This window comes from Callorhinus ursinus, unplaced genomic scaffold, assembly GCF_003265705.2.
Source record: "Callorhinus ursinus isolate GAN/ISIS: 27379988/994484 unplaced genomic scaffold, GSC_fseal_2.0 scaffold37, whole genome shotgun sequence".
Lineage (NCBI taxonomy): Eukaryota > Metazoa > Chordata > Mammalia > Carnivora > Otariidae > Callorhinus > Callorhinus ursinus.
Genome location: NW_027397099.1, coordinates 5,884,367 through 5,900,777, shown reverse-complemented (window position 1 = coordinate 5,900,777; position 16,411 = coordinate 5,884,367). Strand labels below are relative to the sequence as shown.

At 52.5% G+C, this 16,411-nt stretch overlaps 2 protein-coding genes across 8 annotated transcripts in view; both read left to right on the top strand.

Moving 5' to 3' along the window:
- DUS2 (dihydrouridine synthase 2) overlaps positions 1-7,936 on the top strand; it is a 49,156-nt gene extending 41,220 nt beyond the window's left edge. For 3 of the 4 annotated variants that reach the window (XM_073880097.1, XM_025889022.2, XM_025889023.2), the window contains 6 exons: positions 1,247-1,415; positions 3,530-3,651; positions 4,922-5,071; positions 5,827-5,914; positions 7,034-7,107; positions 7,347-7,936. In XM_073880097.1, coding sequence (XP_073736198.1) covers positions 1,247-1,415; positions 3,530-3,651; positions 4,922-5,071; positions 5,827-5,914; positions 7,034-7,107; positions 7,347-7,584 — 841 coding nt within the window. In that variant the 3' untranslated portion in view covers positions 7,585-7,936. Of the gene's footprint in view, positions 1-1,246; positions 1,416-3,529; positions 3,652-4,921; positions 5,072-5,826; positions 5,915-6,857; positions 6,899-7,033; positions 7,108-7,346 lie in introns of all 4 variants that reach the window. The other variant, XR_012374621.1, reaches the window with a different exon arrangement.
- A 4,959-nt stretch (positions 7,937-12,895) lies between these two features.
- Positions 12,896-16,411, top strand: part of NFATC3 (nuclear factor of activated T cells 3) — a 130,379-nt gene continuing 126,863 nt past the window's right edge. For 2 of the 4 annotated variants that reach the window (XR_003211606.2, XM_025889017.2), the window contains exon 1: positions 12,897-13,329. Coding sequence is in view for 3 of the 4 variants with exons in the window: in XM_025889017.2 (XP_025744802.1) it covers positions 13,227-13,329 (103 nt within the window). In the remaining variant the exon portion in view is untranslated. Of the gene's footprint in view, positions 13,330-16,411 lie in introns of all 4 variants that reach the window. The other 2 variants (XM_025889018.2, XM_025889016.2) reach the window with 2 other exon arrangements.

Here is a 16,411-nt window from a genome sequence, read left to right as displayed (position 1 = left end):
ATTAAAAAATGATCTAAGGGAAAAGGAAAAAAAGGTGGGACAAAAACATGAGGTTGGGCATGAGGCTGAAAAGTACCTGTCATGTCCCCTGGCCTCTGGTGTGTGGCTGCTGTAGGTATGCAGCAGGCAGGGCATTCTGATGGATGGGTTGAGGTAAGGGGTGTTCACGGGACCGGGAGAGCGAGAAGGCGGCCGCTGAAGCAGGCCCAGGGGACAGTCATGTCACACCCAGAGTTAGGTGTGCAGGGTGTAGGGTGAGTAGTCCCAAGCCAGCGCATACAGAGATATGGCTTAGGGGGCATAAGGCAGGTCACAGTCCAAAGCATTCTGGGCAGCTACAGGACCAGGAGCCGAGACAGGTAACAGTTGTGAGGTACCAGTGACCAGCCCCGAGGCTTAGTAGCAAGACAGTGTTCAGTTGTCATTGGGGAGCTGGCTGTGTGGGCCAGTTGGGAGTCCAGCGTAGCCTTGCACCGTAGGATGGCACCGAGCCCGAGGGCAGGAGGGGAACAGAGAAGTTCCAAAGCCCCGAAGTCCTGACAATAGGCATGCCTGACTGTGAGAAGGAAGAAGGGAGCCAAGGTTGGGGGTGTTAGCCAGGCCTGGTTGTCGCTAGGCCAAGGAGTCGTAGGAGTGGCTTGGAGAGGATAGGACTCAAGAGCCTGGGTCCTGATGCTGCTGCCGCCACCTGAGAGTCTTTCCCACAGTACATACAACACTGTCTCAGAATTGAGGCTGTCACCTGACTCCTAATGGAACAGATACAAACAGAGCGGTTTCCAAGGGGGCCCTTGGGGCTTCCCGGGTGGCAGGAAGGGAAATTGCAACCAAAGTGGGCCTCCTTCCTTCCTCTCATAATCACCACTGCATCTGTGGTTTTTGACCCAGCCATTAGTAGGTATATCGGTGCCCCAGGCTGGGGGTTTTCCTGTGATCCCAACATCCACTTACAGACCCATGTCTTCAGATTTGGGCTGGCTTTAGGATGAGGAGGAAGGAAGGTAAAATCTCTGGGAGGCCTGTTATGGGCCAGGCCTGGTTCAGGCTGTTTCATTGCATCATTTCACTTGGTGTTCTTGACCCCAAAGTGGGGTGTGCGTTATGACCTCCATTCTCCCGAAGTGCTCATAGCTGAAGGATTTGGCCAAAGCCATACAGTTAATGAGTAGCAGTTCTGGGAGTTGCCTTTTTCTGAAAATGCTGGTATAAGGATGGGGACACCCCTCACTCCCCTGTTGCCTTTCAGTGGAGGATCTCACGACCACATCCAAAAGTATTTGGACATAGAGGACTTTCGACAAGCCACAGCAGCCTCTTCGGTGATGGTGGCCCGAGCTGCCATGTGGAACCCATCCATCTTTCTCAAGGAGGGTCTGCGACCCCTGGAGGAGGTCATGCAGAAGTACATCCGATATGTATGTCTATGTACTTTTTCAAAAGAAACATTTCTCACTGTCTGCCATATTCCTGCAAAAAGTACCTTGGGTGAGCCCCCAGCCACCAGCAGCCCTGTTGCTCCTCTCCTTTTCTTTTTAGTTCTTGTAATGTAGCATTGGGTCTCCCTGACTGCAGTGTGAAGAGAGTGTGCTGGGGAGGCGTGCCCCTACTGTCACCTCCTTTGAAAGCTTCCCAGGCGTGGGGGTCGTAGTAAGGACCGCTGGATTCTGGATGCTGCCCAAACATGTGATGTATTTCTCTCTCTCATCCCCCCGTCCCCCCACATACATGCATGCACAATGACAGTGGGGTCTGTGTCACTGAAGACACCCATGCCAAAGGGCTGGTGCCTGACAGCCAGGAGGGGCCGTTGTAACTGTTGTTGAGGACAGATTATCTCTGTAGAGACTTCTTTTTGGTCATAAGTCAGGATCACTTCTAAAACTCTTTTCTTGCTAATTCCCAGAATCCTTTAACCTCTGACTTAGGGACCAGCCTAACTTTAACCCTCTCCTCAGGGACCAGCCTCTTCCTCTCACTGAGAGCTTGATGGTAGTGCCAGAGGCATTTCCCTCTAAAGGAACTTTTCGACCAGTTCACCTGCTCTGTCCCTTTGGCACAATCCTAGAATTCTCTGAAACTCTATTAGCTGTAATTGTCTGCAGGCAGAGAGAGTCAGTGGACTTCTAATTCTTCAGTGTGTTGGGCCTGAGCAGAGAGTCCAGCCCTCATCCTCTTCAATACTGGGGCTCACACCCTCCTGGGAGGGTCAGGAGCTTCTCAGATCCTCAGCCTGCCCATACCTTCTTCAGGCCATGGCCATGCCTGTGGCAGCCGTGGCCACCATGGCGTGTGGGTATCCCCAGGACTGTGCAAGCTGGGGATGGTAGGAGGCCCTGAGGCTTCTGTCTAGAGATGGGCAGTTTGTGTCCTGGAGCCGCCCTGCTTGATGCTACAGCCCTCATCCCCTGGGTTCCAGGTGTCCTGTTGGGCAGGTTACCGACTACCGGGCTCTCCAGTACCCTGGGTCAGCCAGAGACAAGGGGGGCTTGCCTTAGCCCAGGCCACCTGTCTAGCTCTCGCAGCTGGCTGGCACGAGCAGAGAAGACACGCTCAGCACTGCTCACTGGGTAAAAGGTGTTGTTATCATTCCTACTCAGTCTGTCCCTTGGCAGCTCCTCAAGAGTTGTTGTCCTGGAGGATGGGAGTGGCTTTCAAGCATAGGCAGGGCTGTGTCTGGTCCAGCCAGGTGCCTTCTGTCACAGACAAGCGAATCAAAGTCTTGCCGCTAGCTGGGGCTTACCAGCGTATCTCTGCTTTGTCCTCAGCGTGTCATGGCACCTTCCCAGGCACTGAAGACATAGGCCCAGGTGGAGATATTAGAAGAGTGTAGAGGGCGAGGCCTGGGAGGGTGTTCTAGAGGCCTGGGGCCCCTCTCACCCAGGGCTTTTCTGTCTGCCCCAGCCAGGCAGGCTTCTAAGGGTGTCTCCCTGTGCAGTCAGCTTGCCTCCCTGCGCCCGCATTTGTCAGGAGTAGTGGTAACAGCTGCACCTCACGCTTGTGAGGCTTGTGAAGCTCAATTAAGGGACAAGTAGCATGTGAACATGACTGGTACATGAGGCTGTGCTTTTCCATGCAGGTGGCTACTGGGGACAGATTATTTAAGATGTGGGCAAGGAAGGTACCCACTGTGTATAGAAATAGAAGAATCTCACCCCTGTCCTGGTGCTGCTCCTGCCACACTGGAATTTGACTTGCCCTCCGTCCCTGCCCTGGAAGGGCAGCAGGTCCTCTGTGGCAGCCTGTGGTGGCTGAAGCAGGAAGGGCTCCCTACACATCTGGACGTCCTTCAGTCTGTCTGGTTGAGTGTGCTCCTCACCCTGGGTCTTGGCTATGACTCTCGAGCTTTGTACCGCTCATTGGAGGAGTAGATGGCTAGGATGGAGGTGGCTTTCCTTATGGGTTCACACTGCCCCAGCTGCGAGCGCACCTCTGATGCCCCCTTGGAGCCCCTTTCTCTGCCACCAGGGCATAGCTCAGGCCTCACAGCCTGCCTGGGCAGCAAGTGGGCTCATGCTGGTTCTTCCCTCAGGCCGTGCAGTATGAGAACCACTACACCAACACCAAGTACTGCTTGTGCCAGATGCTACGAGAACAGTTGGAGTCGCCACAGGGAAGGTTGCTCCATGCTGCCCAGTCTTCCCAGGAAATTTGGTGAGAGGGGCAATGGCTGTCCATCATTCCTTGCAGACATTGCCAGGCTTGACTATGAGCCCTAAACTGACTATCAGGGACCAGGGATGCAGCTTCTGGAGGCGGATGTACAGGAGTGGGGTGGTGGTACAGTTTCACCTCACAGAATTGGATACTTAACAAAACTTTGGAACTTTCCATCCCTGGACTGATCTCGCAGCAGAATCTGGGGAAGTAGAATGCCAGTAGGATGGAGGAATGTGGGGGCTGGGCTTGGGAATTCTTGGGAAGGAAGGGGCTTTCCCAATAACAGATTTGTCACACACCAGGCCATCAAGACCCAGTGGTCAGGAGAGTTGAGGTTGTAGAATCCAGCCCCTAGCCCCCTAGCCTGAGCCTGTGCCCACAACCCGTCACTCTGCAGTCTGGGAGGCTACCCCTTGGTCCTCTACATTAGGTATAGCTCCTCACAACCTGGCCTATTACCTGTTCCTGTGGCCCCCTGTCTATTTGTCTATTTCCCCAGCTCCACATCTATGCTTATACTGGGTCTTCTGCCTGAATGTTCTTTCCTCCTTGCTGTGTGTTTCCTCCCTCCTCAAAGAAACTTTCCTAAACCACACTTGTGCCCAGGCACCCATCCAAACAAATATCCTTTAGCCCTCAAGATGCTTCCTAGAAGGGAAAAGAGTTGCCAGAACTCTCTTCCCAGCGCTGGGCTTGTGGTGTTGGTTCTGTCCCTACCCCACATAGCTTAATCAGCTTGACTCAGGTGTCTTGTGAGTTTAAGAGAAAGAGTATAACTCTGTAATTCTGGGTGGTACCTCAGTTTAGGCTAGGCCTAACTGCTTGTGGCGGGGTCAGGAAGTGGGGAACCACTTAGTGGTCGTGGCCTCTGTCTCTTCCTCCCTTGGGCCCACATGAGGATGGGGCTGTGTATAACCCAGGCGCTTGTTCAGTGTAGGTCAGTTTGCTTACTGCTGGCTGGGGACACTTGCCTGTGTTTTCCTCTTTGGAAGAGAGGCTGGGGTCAGGTGGTAGAGGTGACCTTTACAGCCTTTTCCACCCAGCCCAGCCTGCCCTCCACTGTCCAGCCTCAGCGGCTCACATTCACTCTCTGCCAGTCCTGGCTGATCCCAGGGGTAGGTCCCAGTGGTGTTTGTGTGTGTGTGCGCACGCTTGGGGGCGGGGTGAGGAGGGGTCATTTCTAGTGGTGAGGCCCTGGGCTCTTACAGTAGTTTCTCTGGATGCTGGGTCCACTAAAGGGCTTGCTCTGCTTGTCCTTCCATAGTGAGGCCTTTGGTCTTGGTGCCTTCTACGAGGACGTGACACGGGAGCTAAATGCCCGGCGGGCTGAGCTCTTGGCCCGGACCCCAGAGGCTGTGGGGGAGCCAGCTGAAGACCCCTCTGGTGTCATTAAGATGGCTGTCAAGTTTGACCGGTAGGTCTCCAGGTTGGCGTCAGCTTGGCCAGGGCCTGTGCCCTCAGCTGCTGCTTGCTATACATGGTTAATGCCAAGTTCCGGGACCACAAGTCTTCTTGGTTTGGATCCTTGTTCTCATTTTTCAGCATCCCAAAGAAGGCACTTTTGGGAAGACAGTCCCTGAAAGCCAAGGCAGCACTGTCAGGGGTGTGGGTGATGTCCTGGGGTGACCAAGCCTCACCTTTTCCTTGATCCACCTTGTCCTACAACTCAGGGGACCTAATAAGGATGGGTACAGAGCTAGATCCCAGACCATTGCTTGGCCCCTTGTATTCCCAACCCCACCCACTCCCTTTTGTCTTGTCTTGAGAGGCAAACTGGACCTTCTTCTTCTTCTTTTTTTTTTTTTTAACGTAGGCTCCATGTTGAGCATGGAGCCCAGTACGGGGCTTGAACTCACAACCCTGAGATCAAGACCTGAGCTGAGATCAAGAGTCAGACACTTAACCGACTGAGCCACCCAGGTGCCCCTGGACGTTAATTTTTGGCTGTTGAAAGCTGTTTTCCAGGCTAGAGTTCAGAGTGCTGGAAGTTCACTTCATATCCCAATTCCCCAAGCATGCTGAAGCCCATCTTCCCTTTAGGTAGAATCCAGGCTCCACACCACTGGTGGGACAGAAATGGGAGCTCAGGGGAATAAGTACAGGAATCCTAAGGCAGCAGCCTGGTGGTGTTGGTGGGTGAGCGCTGACTCCTTCCTCTCCTTGCCCCAGGAGAGCATACTCACCCCAGATCACCCCCAAGATGTGCCTGCTGGAGTGGTGCCGGAAGGAGAAGTTGGCGCAGCCTGTGTATGACACGGTGAGTTCCCGGCTGTGGCCTGCCCTGCATCCAGCTCTACAGTGCCTCCCATGGCTGGTGCCATCACCCCCAACACACCCATAGCTTGTACCCTGAATTCCAGACTGCTTGACTGAAGCCTGGCTTTGCCCTCCATGAGCATGCAATGGTTGCTGGCGGCTGGACCAGTATGATAGCACCTTTCCTGTGATAGTGGGCCTGTTGTCTCATTCTGGCCACTTTCATAAAACTGGACTTGAGACCTACTTAATGGGCCGCTTGGGCCAATCTCTGCCAGTGGTGTTGCTTAGACTTCTCTGGAAAGGACCAACTGGCTTACTTAACCTAAAAGTTAGACAGACATGTTTTTGGACCAGGCCTCAGCCAATGGGGCTCAGAATTGGGCCCTAGACTTGAGGCCCCTTGGTGGAAACTTTAAGACAGTCTTTCTTCACCTCCTTTGGTCCCCATGGCCATGCCTTATTTAGGCTGCTCTGTCTCTTCTGGACTGGCCTTCTGACCTCTGATCTACTTCTAGGACTTGTGTTCCCCTCTCCCAGAGTGACTTTTCCAGAACAGATCTGACCTCTGCCTCCCTGCTCAAGTCATCCTCTCCCCAGTGCCTTTGGGATCAAGCCCTAGCACCTCAGCACAGAGCACAAGTCTCCCCACATGCCCTTCTGCTTCCTCTCTCATTCACTCAGCTCTCTGTCCAGCCATATCACGTGGTCGCTCTGCCAAGTGTACCTTCTCTGCCCCATCCTTGCCCCCTCTCACCCCGTTGCCATCTGGTGAATTCCTCCTCATGTTGGGTGACCTGGCCCATCCAGATGTCAGTAGGAGCAGGATCCTTGGTCACGTGCAGCTAAGGACTCTGATGGCCCTTTGCTTAGGGACACGATTGAACTCCTGACACACTAGAATGTCATTGCCTGTTTATGTATCTGCCTTTCTTCCTTGGCAGATGTACCAGGCACTTCTGCTGGGGAGGAGCATGTGACACAGGTAGCCTTCATTTAACTTAGGTGGGAAGTACTTCCCTTTTTCTGTCTTCCACGTGATCCTGGCAGGTGAGCCCCAGGGCTCATTCCTCTTGCTCCCATGCAGCCATCCCTGTTTCCTTTCCTCTCTTCGCACCAGGTTCAGCGCCCCCTGGATCGCTTCTTCTGCTCTGTTGTGACTGTTGCTGAGCAAAAGTACCAGTCCACCTTGTGGTGAGTTTCCTCGTCAGTGGGCTTGGGGCGTGGGATGAGGGGCCTGAACCCAGCCTTGGCCGAGGAGGGTTTGGGGAGGATGGTGTACCTGGGCAGTGGCATCCCCAGGTGATCACCCCCTTTCTCAGTTTTGTCAGAGTCTTTGCCAAGGGTGTATAGAGTCAGGCCTTTTCAGCCTCTCGTCCTGCAACCAGCCTGCCTACCTACCTGCCTTATTGTCCCATGCCTCGTCTGCCCAGGGACAAGTCTAAGAAATTGGCGGAGCAGGCTGCGGCCATCGTCTGTCTGCGGAGCCGGGGCCTCCCTGAGGGTCGGCTGGGCGAGGAGAGCCCCTCCTGGCACAAACGCAAGCGGGAGGCCACTGACCAAGACCCTGGGGGTCCCAGAAATCAGGAGCAAGCGGTACCTGGGGAGCTGTGCAAGAAGCTCTTTGTGGCCTTGGGAAGTGGTGAAGAGAGCCCCCTGGAAGGCTGGTGACCATTGTCCCTACCTTGGTCACCTGCTTCGGGACCCTGGCCGTAAGATGTCTGTGGGTGCAGAGCATGAACCAGATGCCACTGGACAATTCTCTGACTGTTCCTGGCAGGAGTTAGGAGGTCCTGACCTGGGCCATCAGCCTGGAGCACAGGCTAAAGGGTGCCTAGAGTGCACATCTCCCTTGGTGGGTCTGAGTAGCAAGGCCAAATTCCCAGTGACGTCAGTATTTTCTTTGAAAAGAGGAGCTTCTCAGGTGGCACCTCCTCAACCTGACATTGGTACAGTGCAATAAAGATCCCCCTACCCTTACCCATGGCTGGCTGCTTTAGCCTTGGGCATCTTCACACACAGACTCATGGCCTGGCATAATTCTTTTATTCCCACCCTCTGTGCAGAGCTGGAGCTCCCTAAAGCATATCCCCTGCCCATCCTTATGGGTCTGGTCGGAAATGAGGAGCAGGGTATCATCTTTAATGCTCATAGGACTTGGGCTGAGCCAGGAAGGCCCAAGAAGCCCATTCTACTGATGGCAAACCTGAGGTACTACCCATCAGTTAACTTTCGTGATGAGAGGTGCCATAGAATCTGGGGAACAATTAGGGTATGGGTGCTCCAGGAAGGGACCAGCTCAGGTGAGTGGGGGGGGGGGGTCCTGGGTTTGATCCCCAGCTGGCTGGAGCCCAGACCTGATGAGGTCTCGGCTCCAGACAGGGGACACTGAGGACACATGTTGCTGATGCCAGCAGTTTGGGGCCCTTACAAGTGCCCACCCACGCCACTGCCTGCCACCAGCCCCCACTATCCCACTTGGGCCGGAAGGAAGTGGCAGATTCTCTTTAATTTCCTCTTGGCAGTGAGAAGCAAACAAACGGCTACCACATCTCATGGGCCCTCCCCCTCTTACTGGGAGGGGCGTTCTGACCAAAGGTCCCTGCCCTGCACCACCCCCGCTTCCTCCACTGTAAACACACTACTTCTCCTCCCCTTTTCCAAGTTCTGTGGGGAGGGGCATTCCCCTCCAGGCCAAGGCCATGTTTCTGTCATGTCCCTGGGGTCAGGCCCCTATGCTAGCCAGCAGCCCCTGGCCCTGGTGGCCAGAGTGAAAGATCAGGCAGGTGAGGCCTGTCTCAATCCCGGAGTCGCCCCTCCCTGCACACTTGTTCTTCTGTGTGCACTACCAGCCATCTCCCAGGGCCCATTGTGGTCTGACCTTGGGCAAGTCACTTCTAGTGCTCTTTGGGTCTGAGGGCCCTCCTCTGAGAGGGAGATCAGCTGCTCTCTGCTTGCCGGAGGTTGGCTGGAGGATAAATAGGCCTGTGATAGGGCACTGTGTCGCTAATGGGGTCACTCCATGCTGGGGCTGTCCTAGCTTCCTAGACAAGTGCTCTAAGAGAAGGGACCCCACCCAGGAGACAGCTGAGGCTTGGTATCAAGCTTTAGGCACAATTTCTGTCTGATTTTTCTCACAAAAAACCTGTCTCAGTTAAAATGCCCCCTTTGTCTTCCCTCATATCCCAAGTGGAACAGGGCAGACAGAGAGGCCCCCGTGGACCTGCGGGCATCCTGAGCTAGTCAGAGCTTGTGGACGGGACCTGTGGTGACCAAATACCAAGTCTAAAGATCCACTTCTGTGGGGTTGGGTTGTACCCTCAGGCCTCTTCTCCCACCAGTGTACTTTCCCTGGGGAAGCCCCTTCTCTGGTGGGGTTAGGTTTATTTCTGGGCTATGGGGAAGGAGAGGCGGGGGTGGAGGTCAGCTGTTAAGACATAGTCTGGAAAAAAAACAAATAGAGGTGGAGTATGGGAGCTTAGAGGGCCCAGGAAAAGAACTGGGGAGAGGGTCATTCACAGGGGAGCAGGTGGAGAGGGGCTCATGTGTGTTCCATAACTGAGGATATCTGGCAAAGATCCTAGGATATGTTGGCTCTCAAATAGTCTCACATTAGCATACTTCAGTGATGCCTGCCCTGGTCTCAGAGTGACCTGCCCAAGTCTGGGACCAACTGGGAGGGCCCAGTCAGGTCTGAAAGCTTCACTCATTGTTCTCACCATGCCCACTTAGGTGGCCACTTAGATACCCAAACCCCTCTGTGGGCTAGTGTCCACAGCATGTATTCATCCATTCCAGCCACCTAGACTGAGGACTTCCTCTTAGCTCATCACATTTTGGGGACACATGGTTTTGAGCATGAGAGGGAGGGATGAGTAAAGCTGGAGGGGGTGGCACATCTTCCGAAGGCTGAGGCAAGAAGACTGGACTTCGTGCAGAGACGAGTGGGGAATCTCTTAGCCCTGCACACTTAGTTCCTTCCAGGGTCACTCCTGCTCAGAACTCTTCTATGGCTCTCCATTGCCCTCTGGCTCAAGTCCAAATTCCTCAGCCTAGTGTCTGAGAACAAAGTGCTGACCCTGTCTTCTCAGCACCCTGTGCTGACCTCAGCAACCAACTTTCTTCAATTGGAGTTGGCAGGTATTGCCTCTGCCCAGATTGGGAGCTGCTCAAGGGCAGTTCTTGTGTCTGCCACGGCCAGCCTTGGTGTGGGTGTGGGGAGCAGGAATAAAAGAAGAATCAGACAAGCTTGTTGAATGGGGTATGTGGCATGGAAAGAAAGAACTTTTCTAAACCCTGACTTTCCTCCAAGGCTCCTGTTTCCCCTAATGTGGAACAAAAGGGGCTGGGCTGGGCTAAGCTAAGCTGTACCATTCCATGGCTCAGAGGCCACAGGAGAGCCTTCAACATTGGGGGCTTAGGACCAGGCCTATGGCAGCTGATGAAGGTAATGGCTTTCCCTAAATCTCAGGCCTGGCTCGCATTCACACAGGAGGGAGAGAGGGTATACAGGGACCCACATAGTCCTTGTCCATGAGTCTGGAGTCCTATCTACTGCAGTAGTCCCCTGGCCTCCTGGTTTCACAGGGCTCTCGGAAGGCTGGCGGCAGGTCAGATGACCTCCTACCATCTAAAGAGCTTTCGAGCTGGCCTGAGGAAGAGCTGATAGGGGAGATCCTGGCTGAGGAAAAGGGGTGGAGAGACAATGTATCGGTGTGTGTGAGTGGGATAGGATAGTCCCAGCCTGCAGAGCTCTTAGCCATTGCTGCCCTTCTGACCAAGGTGGCAACACTCTTCCTGCAGTCAGTGCCCACTGTGGCTCCAGCCCTTATCAGTTCAGGTTAGAGTTCTCAGTTTCCTCCAGACCAGAAACCTTCCTAAGATGTAACCCTGTCTAAGTGTTCTCCAGCTGCACAGTGGCGGGGAAACAGATGGATTCATTTGGTGAATGGGTGAATTTTTCAAGGCATCTCTAGCTTCTGTGTGTGGTCTCTTCCCAGTGATGGGACTGACAGGTCCAGGTCTCCCTCTTGCATTCCCCCCCCGGCTGGCTAGTTGAGCCCCTGGTTTGGAGGGCAGAGGGGATAGATAAAGGTCCGTTTTCTCAATCCAGATGATAACCTAGGGAAGTATGTTGGGGGGAGGTCTAGGCAGGGGGACAACACATCCTGAAATTGCTCATTAGGAGGATATTTTGCCCACACAGTGTTGTTTACTCCCTCTCTTTGACCCGTTATTTTCTTCTGTCCCTAACCTCCCCCTCCCCCAGATTTCCGAATATGTAAGTTCCTTGCTCTAAATCCTTCTGTGGCTCCCTACTGCCCTCTGGATAAAGTCTAGATACTTTGCAGTGGCCTATAGCACTCTTCCCATTCATCTGGCCTTACCTTTGGCTTCTGCTCACTGCCTGTGCTTTCTGATTTCTAAGTTCTTGGAAATCTGTCCTCTGCCTGGAATCATCTTCCTCACCTCTCAGCTATCATTCCAATTCCTAACTCAGCCCTGTGGAGGCCCTGCAACCCTGGGGGATTATGAAACTTTCTGGAGATCCTGGCACATCCCTAATCTCTTTGCACAGTGATTATAGACTTGCTGGCCTCCTCTCCCCAACCCCTGAAGGGAGACTAATTTATCTCTGCTTCTCTAGGTCCAGCTCAGGTATGTGTACAGAGCATTGAGCAGGAAAAATTTTCTGACCTCAGGGATGTACCAATCCAAGATGAACATCTCATCTACTCTGGACATTACCTGTCCTCCTGACCCAAAGCCTACTTAGGCCTTCCTTAGGGCTCCCTGGTAGCTCAGGTATCAGTCCATATATTGAGACCTTTCTACAAAGCATTCCACTTTGTCCTCTTCGCCTTTTTGTGGGTGAGTGCCTGGGCCCTTGCACCTGCACCCAAGCCTCTAGACCTAATGCCATGAGTTCCTACAGCAACTTGCTTCTAGAGATACTATGCCCTGTGGGGCCTGGAGCTAGGGAAGTAGGTCACTGCTACTTTTCCCAGCTCCTGGTCCACCCTGCGTTTGAAGGAGCCCTAAGTAAACAAGCCAGGCTCAGCGTCCCCTGGCACGGCCACCACCCCAGGCCCAGGAGGAGTCGTCCTGAGTCTCAAGGGAAGAGAGGCGCGCTGGGGAGGGACCGAGAGCGAAAAACAGTTCTTCAGACACAGTGTCACTTCCTCTCCATTAACAACCACTCAGTTTGGGTAGGGGGTCCTCCCGCTTTCACGGATATGCACCGGGATGCTGAGGTCATCGAGCCCATGAGTGGTGCGAGTTCACGACGGGCTTTCTGGTTCAATCGGCTTCGACTTCCAGCAGTGGACCGACCTTGCTGGTGGGGCTTTGCCGAGGCCTCGAACGCGCCGGCTGTCCTCCAGAGAGCAGCTGCCAGCTCGTAGGGACAGACAAAGGCGCAGCCACCCGACGCGGGCCCCGCCCCGAAGGGGTGGGTCTGCATTGTTGAGGAGCTGAGACTCCGGACTCCTCGGGCTGCGCAGGTCTCCTCCGGCTCCGCCCCACCTTAGCCGGAGGCTCGGCCCGGCCCTGCCTTCGCTAGACTCCGCCATTAGGGTTGGGGTGGCGGCATGAGCGTGTGAGTGGCGTTCACGTAACCTTCCCCGGCCCTGACACCGTCCCCAAACTCAGCCATCAGAGCAACATTTCAGCCGCCCGTCACCAAACCCATAACCCCACTCGACGTGAGCTCTGCCCAATAAGGAAAGGGATCTTCGATTGGCGGGTGGAATGGATTGCACTCAATCCAACTGAGAGGGCCCTGGTTTAGAAGTTAAGCAGAGAATAGCGGCCAAACTACAACTCCCAAGAGCTAGTGGGGCCATCCAACTCTGTGCACGTGACTTCCTCCCAGAGAGGGAATCACGCGGTAGGCCAGCGAAGGGGGCGGAGCCGTTGGGCGAGCAGGGGCGCCAGTGGCCGATGGGCAGCACGGTCGGATGGGCGCGCGGTAGGGGGCGGGGTTAGGCGTGCTACACGGCGCGGCAGCGCGCCGGCGGCGGCGGCGGCTGTTAGGGGGCGGGGAATATCGGCTAAGGCGACCGTGGCGGCTTAGGCAGTAGCGACAGGCTGTGGCGGCGGCTCCTGGTGCGACTCGGCCCGCGGCCAGCTCTCGAGTTTGGAACGGAACGCTCGGTGTCACGGTCCCCGCCCGGAAACTTTGCCGCGGAGCCACGACCTCCTGGCCCGTGCGGCCCGGCATGAAGCGGCGCTGAGGAGCTGCCGCCGCCGCCGCCGCCGCCTCCGTCGCCGCCGCAGCCAGAGGAGGAGCCGCAGCACCCTGGGCCACGCCGATGACTACTGCAAACTGTGGCGCCCACGACGAGCTCGACTTCAAACTCGTCTTTGGCGAGGACGGGGCGCCGGCGCCGCCGCCCTCGGGCTTGCGGCCTGCAGGTGGGTGCCGGGCCGGGCGGGACCGGGGAGCGTCCCCTCCTCTCCTGGTTCGCACGAGCTCGTCCCTTCCCTCGTCCCTTGGTTGTCCCGGGATTAGTAACACCGTGTGTGTGTGTGTGTGTGTGTGTGTGCGTGCGTGCGGTGAGTGAAGAGCGGATTTAAATTGCTTAAGAGGCGTGTGGGTCGCAGCGACGTGGAAGTGGCCGCGGGCTTGGCTGGAAGCGAACTAGTGGGGAACTCGACTCCGGGACGCTTGTGGCTAGTGGACGCCTGCGGTTTGGAGGCCGAGGGTCGGGGCCGTTGCCCAACTGGCGTCTGGTTGTCGCTGCTTTGCCAGCGTGGTGCGGAGAAAAAGCTGTCCCTGTGAAGTGTAAGCGCACTTGGCTTTTCATCTATCCCAGGTTTTTAACATTTTTTATTTGAAAGGTGCACATGCTTGAGATGTAGGAGTTCTCAAAAATTCGTGCACATGTCTGTTTAAATCTACTTTGCTAGGAGAGTAGTGCCATTGGGTTAACACTTGTCCAAGTTTATGGCCCACGTTTAATTCGAAGTGTAACTATAACGGGACTTTTTGAAAACTGGATTTCTTTTCTTGAGCAAAATGTTTCGGAAGATTAAAAAAAGTGGGGTGCCTTGTTCATAATTCTAGAAAGTTCTGGAACTCAGTCTTTATTTTAATTAAAAGCTCACCGCAGAAGGTGTTTTAGAGGAGATCGTGAATTGGGAAGATTGGGCACCATAATGCTTGGAGGTCAGACCAATCAGGAAATAGAAACAGGATGGCTGGGGACTTAGAGCTCTCCTGTGACCTGGTTTGGAATACTGTGCTTCATTAAGTTCAGTTTCCCTATTGTATATACAGGCGAACTTCAAAAGAGAGATGGATAAGACTAATCCCTATTTATTCTTTCTGGGTATTAGATGAATTACTTCGTGATCATATTGATGTCCCATTGCACTGAAAAACATATCTGAACGTGAAAGCTAAAGGATTTTTTGGACAGTATTTGTCTTATCAGCCCTTTTAGTATTTATATGTTGTCTTTTTCAACATAGTATTTACAACAGTTATTTGTTGCCTGAGTTTATTTCAGTTCCACAAGCGTTGTTTGAGCACCTTTTAGGTTGAAGATACTGTTAGGTACTTTGTAGTGTTCTGTTGGATGCAAAAAAGGCTTGAGGCCCCTCAAGGAGCTTGGGAAATGGGAGGGGGACACATAACCCAAATAATTATGCCCCCAGGCTGACTGCATGGTGGTATGTGTTACAACATAGGTAGAAATGGGAAAAGTGGGATTTGTGGAGAGAGTAGCAATGAACTGTGTGTTTAGATTATTGGGATTTAATAAAAACATCTTTTTAATGAGTATTTTTATTATAAAGAAGATAAACAGGGGCCCCTGGGTGGCTCAGTCGTTAAGCGTCTGCCTTGGGCTCAGGTCATGATCCCGGGGTCCTGGGATCCAGCCCCGTGCCCCGCGTTGAGCTCCCTGCTCAGCGGGGAGCCTGCTTCTCCTTTTCCCACTCCCCCTGCTTGTGTTCCCTCTCTCGCTGTGTCTCTCTCTGTCAAATAAATAAATAAAATCTTAAAAAAAAAAAAAATAAACAGTTGGTGATATCCGCAGACTTTTCTTGAGCACAGACTTGATTAAAGCATGTTATATACCAAATTCATGATCAATAAAGGAGTATCCTTATGTAAGTAGGAATTGTATGTACATCCAAAAAAATGGATAACATTTAAGAGCTACGAAAACAGCTTTTTAAGAAATGATTTTTACCATAAAACCCCAAAAACCATTTTGATATTGAAATGGGTCTAGAAGGAGTTAAAGTTTGACACTTGACTTATAAATGAAATTCCCAAATTTAAACTTGAGCAGTTTTATTTGATAAAAAGTCCACTTTAAAATATTGGGATACCTATGTTTTTTAAAGGGTCCCCCCCCCCATTAAGGTGAAATACACATGACATACCCATTTTAAAGTGAGCAATTCAGTGGCATTTAGTTCATTGACAATGTTGTGCAACCTCTTCTATCTAGTTCCAAAACATTTTCATCACTCCAGAAGGAAACCCCAAACCTATTTAAGTAGTAGTTTCTCATTCTCCCTTGTTTCCTTCCACTTCCTGGCTGCCCAGTCCCTAATCTGGGATTTGTTTGTATGGATTTAGCAATTCTGGATATTTCGTGTAAATGGAATCATACAGAGGTGTTTGGCTTCTTTCACTTAGCATAGTATTTCGTGGTTCATACATGTTGTAGAATGTATCATTACTTCATTCGTCTTTATGGCTGAATAATCTGTTGTATATATACCCCAGTTTATCCATTCCTCCACTGATGGACACTTGGGCTGTTAACTGCCTTTGGTTATTGTGAATAGTGCTGCTATGAACACTTAGCAGCTAATTTTAAAATTCTACTGAGAAGGATGTGTTATATATTCAAAATTATTTGTTCACAAAATTGGTTTTCATTTTAATAAGCATAATTATGAGTGTGTAGTTTGAATATTTTAGTTATTTACTTGACAGAGAGAGAGCAAGAATGCATGCACAAGCAGGGTGAGAGGCAGAGGGAGAGGAGGAGCAGGCGCTCTGATGAGCAGGGAGCCCAAACAGGGGACTTGGTTCTTTTTTATTTTCTCTTGTTTCCTGGGATCAAGACCTGAGCCAAAGGCTGTCGCTTAACCAACTGAGCCACGCAGGTGCCTCTATGTGTGTGTAGTTTGAAGGAACAAGTAGATTAACTGACATGCTTTTAGGATGGTAATAGGCAGTAAAGTGAGCCATGAGAATAAAATTGCTTGGCAGAATTAGGATCAGTATGGGGTTATATCAGTGTGTTTACATGTTTATGGATTTTCTTCCTTACTGGATCGAAGGTTTCATGAAGGCAGGGATGATGTCTATATCTTGTTCATAGTTGTATGATCGATGCCTAGCATAGTGCCTTTAACATAAGTGGGCACCCAGTATTTGTTGAATTAATGAATAAATACCGCTTAAGTTTTGAGTCAGTGCTCACTTTTTTTGTGGTAGAGGAAGTTGATGAGACTTGTTTCAATTCTTTGG